Source organism: Triticum urartu, unplaced genomic scaffold (genome assembly GCF_003073215.2).
Source record: "Triticum urartu cultivar G1812 unplaced genomic scaffold, Tu2.1 TuUngrouped_contig_8445, whole genome shotgun sequence".
In the NCBI taxonomy this organism is placed as follows: Eukaryota; Viridiplantae; Streptophyta; class Magnoliopsida; order Poales; family Poaceae; genus Triticum; species Triticum urartu.
In genome coordinates, this window is record NW_024119395.1 from 8,663 (window position 1) to 12,173 (window position 3,511).

The window sequence follows — 3,511 nt, forward strand, 5'->3', positions numbered from 1 at the left end:
AAACACAAATTCGAATAATGTTTCTGAAGTTAAAAAAATGTTTTTTGAATAAATTTTTCGCAAATTCAAATAATGTTCGTGAAGTTTTAATTTTTTTCATGAATTCTAAAGGAAAAATGAAAACAAAAAACATGTGAAAGAGAAAAAGCAGGAATATACCCGGCCTAGAAGCTCCCAGAACCTTCCTCATACCCTTCACTAGTAACGCACAGTAGCCACTTGATGGGCCAGCCTGCTAGCGAGTGCACGATACTGCTTGCAGTGGGCAATACGTACCATTTTCTATTACTGACGTGCGTAAAAGTGCTGAGTGCTACTAGTGACGCGGGGAAACGGAGCCAGTTCATGCATGATTCGTGAAATCATCATGTGAATGCTATTGTTCGAATAACTCAATACCTGATGGGTTTGTCTTGGTTGAGGATTATTATACACATGCAATGAAAGATCAATGTCGGCTATTGCACATTTGTTGGAGGTAACCTTTTTACATGGCGTAGGAAGAAGCTAAGTGTCGTAGCTCTACAACTGAAGCGGAATTCACATCCCTGGCACATGTCTGTGAAGTGGTATGGCTACGGATCATGTTGATGGAGCTTTCTTCCAATCGAAGCCGTTGATGTAGTATTGTGATAACAAGGTGGCACTTGATATTGCTAACAATCCTGAACAAAGCATATTGAAGTTTGGATATCTGTTAGAATATCAAATCCTTAAGACTCTAATCCATATTTCTCCAGAACTCAAATTCGAACACTGGATATTTCATATTATTCATGGCCACTTTCCACCCTCACCTACTCTCACCGGCGGTGGGGCGAGGCAGCAGGGTCTGTCGCCTCGCGAGTCGCCTAACGGCTCCATTCTCTTGAATTCAAAATACCCCTCTGTCCACTGGGTTGGCAGGCAAGGAAGTCAACGCATGAGCAGATGACAGTGAGCCTGGATCCTCAGTAACAGGAACCTTCGTTGCTGCCACGTTTCGCACGAGCAGAGCATCAGTCTGCATTTTCAGAATTAGTCATCAGAATCAACCATTTTCAGTGTGATTTTATTGACGAAAAGGGCGACAAAAATAAAGATGAACCGCCATCACAAGGAACCGTTGTTGTGATGTATGTCCATGGAGTCAGGCAAAGCACTAGCAGCGTCGACGTGCAGACCATCAGCCGTGCATGCATGAGCTCACAATCATTTTCAGAATTATTGATCCATCAGCTGGTGTTCATTGCATCCACGATGATCATTTCTCTCTGCGACACACGTATTCCATTCAACTGTTGCTCTGCTAAGGAAAAATAGTTGCTCTGATCTTGCGACTTTTTTCTCCACATAAAAACAAGTGTTAATTAGTCTCACAATGCACATCGCAAGATGATCCACGCTGCAGATCAATGCTGCTCAACTTACAATGTCACCACCCACCTCCTGCTGTCAATAGTAAATAAAACAAGATCATCACAATCACATGGCTGTAATAAGCTAGCTAGAACTACTAATTACCAAACGCGTGTGTCCGTCTGGACTTGGGAGCGGTAGCATAGAGATAGGTTTCTCACCCATTAGTTTACACGTCCTTTGATGGAGCTTGCCCGGGTCAAAGATATCAGCTGTCCTGCATGGTGGAGCACTACCCCCTGGCTGCTGCTCCATGAATACATTACTCGTCTTGAGGTGATCTACGCCTGGAGATCTGGGGAGCACGCAAGAATCTCATTAAATGCCATCTTGCATCATGTTGACTTTGCAAATCTGGACGGCGAAATTACATTACCGCGAAACTGTCGGTTTTGCACTCCAGATCGGCTGTCATCGACGCGACCATCGGATGCGCGATGGACGGGCTGAAGCTTGTGCAGCCTCTCCATGGGTAGGTAGCCGGCCAGCGTCACTTCTTCCCCGCAGTCAGTCAATTCTCTCGTGTAATTAGTCGGTAATTAGTGTAAGTCAATGCACATCTTCTTAGTAACTGATGATCCCATGGCTCAAAGCATATAATAGTATGGTAACCAGTACTTCGGTGTCATGTGCATTGGCATATTAGTGCATCAGTATAGCCTGCATCACACATCTGCCTCCAAAGTCCTACCATTCCCAAAACCCAGGCAAAGGCCAAGGGAAACAAGCTGTACCATTGATCCCCTCTACATCGCATAGAGCACGGTCCTGCAATGGAATCGAGCGGTCTGAGGAAGAGAGTAGCCGATATGATGGATGGGGGCAAGTACAAGCCAAAAGGCTATGGGATGGCCGGCGCCGGCCAGAGGCTCCCATGTGCGCTGCTTCTGCTGCTGGTTCTCGCCGGCACCGCGTTGAGCGTCGTCGTCATGCACAAGGTCAGGGAGCAGCGCGCCTTTGCTGTGGTTCTCAAGGAACGGGACGTGCAGGCCGTCTCCCTCCGGATCCAACTCCAGGTACCATGCCTCATGTCTTCTGTTTTAGATCATGCATGCAGACAAGCTGGTGCAAGATCAACCATTCTGCATCATATAGGAATGAATCTGCACCTTTTAAGAGTGTCAAATTGCACCAACTGTAGAACAGTTTAGGAGTTGGGAAGTTTATCTGTGCCAACCTCTGCTAGAATTAGCTGCCGCCTCCCTTTTCTTTCTAGTCGAATATGGATGCCCCTCTCAAGATGCAAATTCTTGCTCATGGTTTCCAATTTATGCACAACGTTTTCATCAGTAATAACCAGGTGTATGAAATAGGAATATTGCTCTAAACACCAGTTGATTTACAGCAGAGATTTGCTACGGTGAAGCTATACATGTGTTTTTTGACATGTGCTTTGATTGCCATCTTTTTTTCAGTTACTACACACTAAGAATCTTATTTATGTACCAGACGTATATATAAGTGTGGTTTCTAAATTCAAGGAAAATATAACTAACCAAACATTGTACCATTCATTCTTATTTATGTACCAGAAAGAGAAGGCATATGGCAAAGAGACGAAGAGGAAGGCGGAAGAAATGAAGGCCACAATGTCTTCCCTGAGAACACAGAAGACAGACCTGAAAACAAAGCTCAAGACGCTGGAAGCCACAGCCACAATCCTCAAGAACGCGCAGAAAGAACTCGAAGCATCTCTCAAGGAGAGAGAGAGCCGCATCAGCCAAATGGAAGGGAAAGCCGCAAATCTTCACAGCACCCGGAAAGCACTAGAAGCATCTCTCAAGGAACGAGAAAACCGCATCAAGCAAATGCAAGATAAAGTCACGAGCCTTGAGAAGACTCAGAAAGAACAGGAGCTGTCTCTAAAGGCCAGAGACAGCCGCATCCGCCAACTGGAAGAGAAAACCGCCGCGGCGTCAAATCCTGACCAGATGGCAGCTCTCATGGAAATCCTGCAGCGGAAGGAAGCCGAGCTCGAGGAGATCAAGACCAGGTTCCAGGACTACAGGACTACAGACAGAAAGGTCGTAGGTAGTAAGAGCACTTCGGCACGAACAAACCCAACGACACCTGCCGTTGTAGTAGCAGGAAAGGTTACAAACTCCAGCAGGAA

At 45.8% G+C, this 3,511-nt stretch overlaps 1 protein-coding gene across 1 annotated transcript; it reads left to right on the forward strand.

Annotated features, from left to right (window-relative positions):
- Window positions 1-1,898: 1,898 nt before the first annotated feature.
- LOC125531931 (centrosomal protein of 55 kDa-like) lies at window positions 1,899-3,506 on the forward strand (the record flags this gene model as incomplete). The annotated part of the gene is made up of 2 exons (XM_048696142.1): window positions 1,899-2,414; window positions 2,931-3,506. Coding segments are annotated over exons 1-2 (819 nt in total), but the record flags the coding sequence as incomplete, so codon positions are not given.
- Window positions 3,507-3,511: the final 5 nt, after the last annotated feature.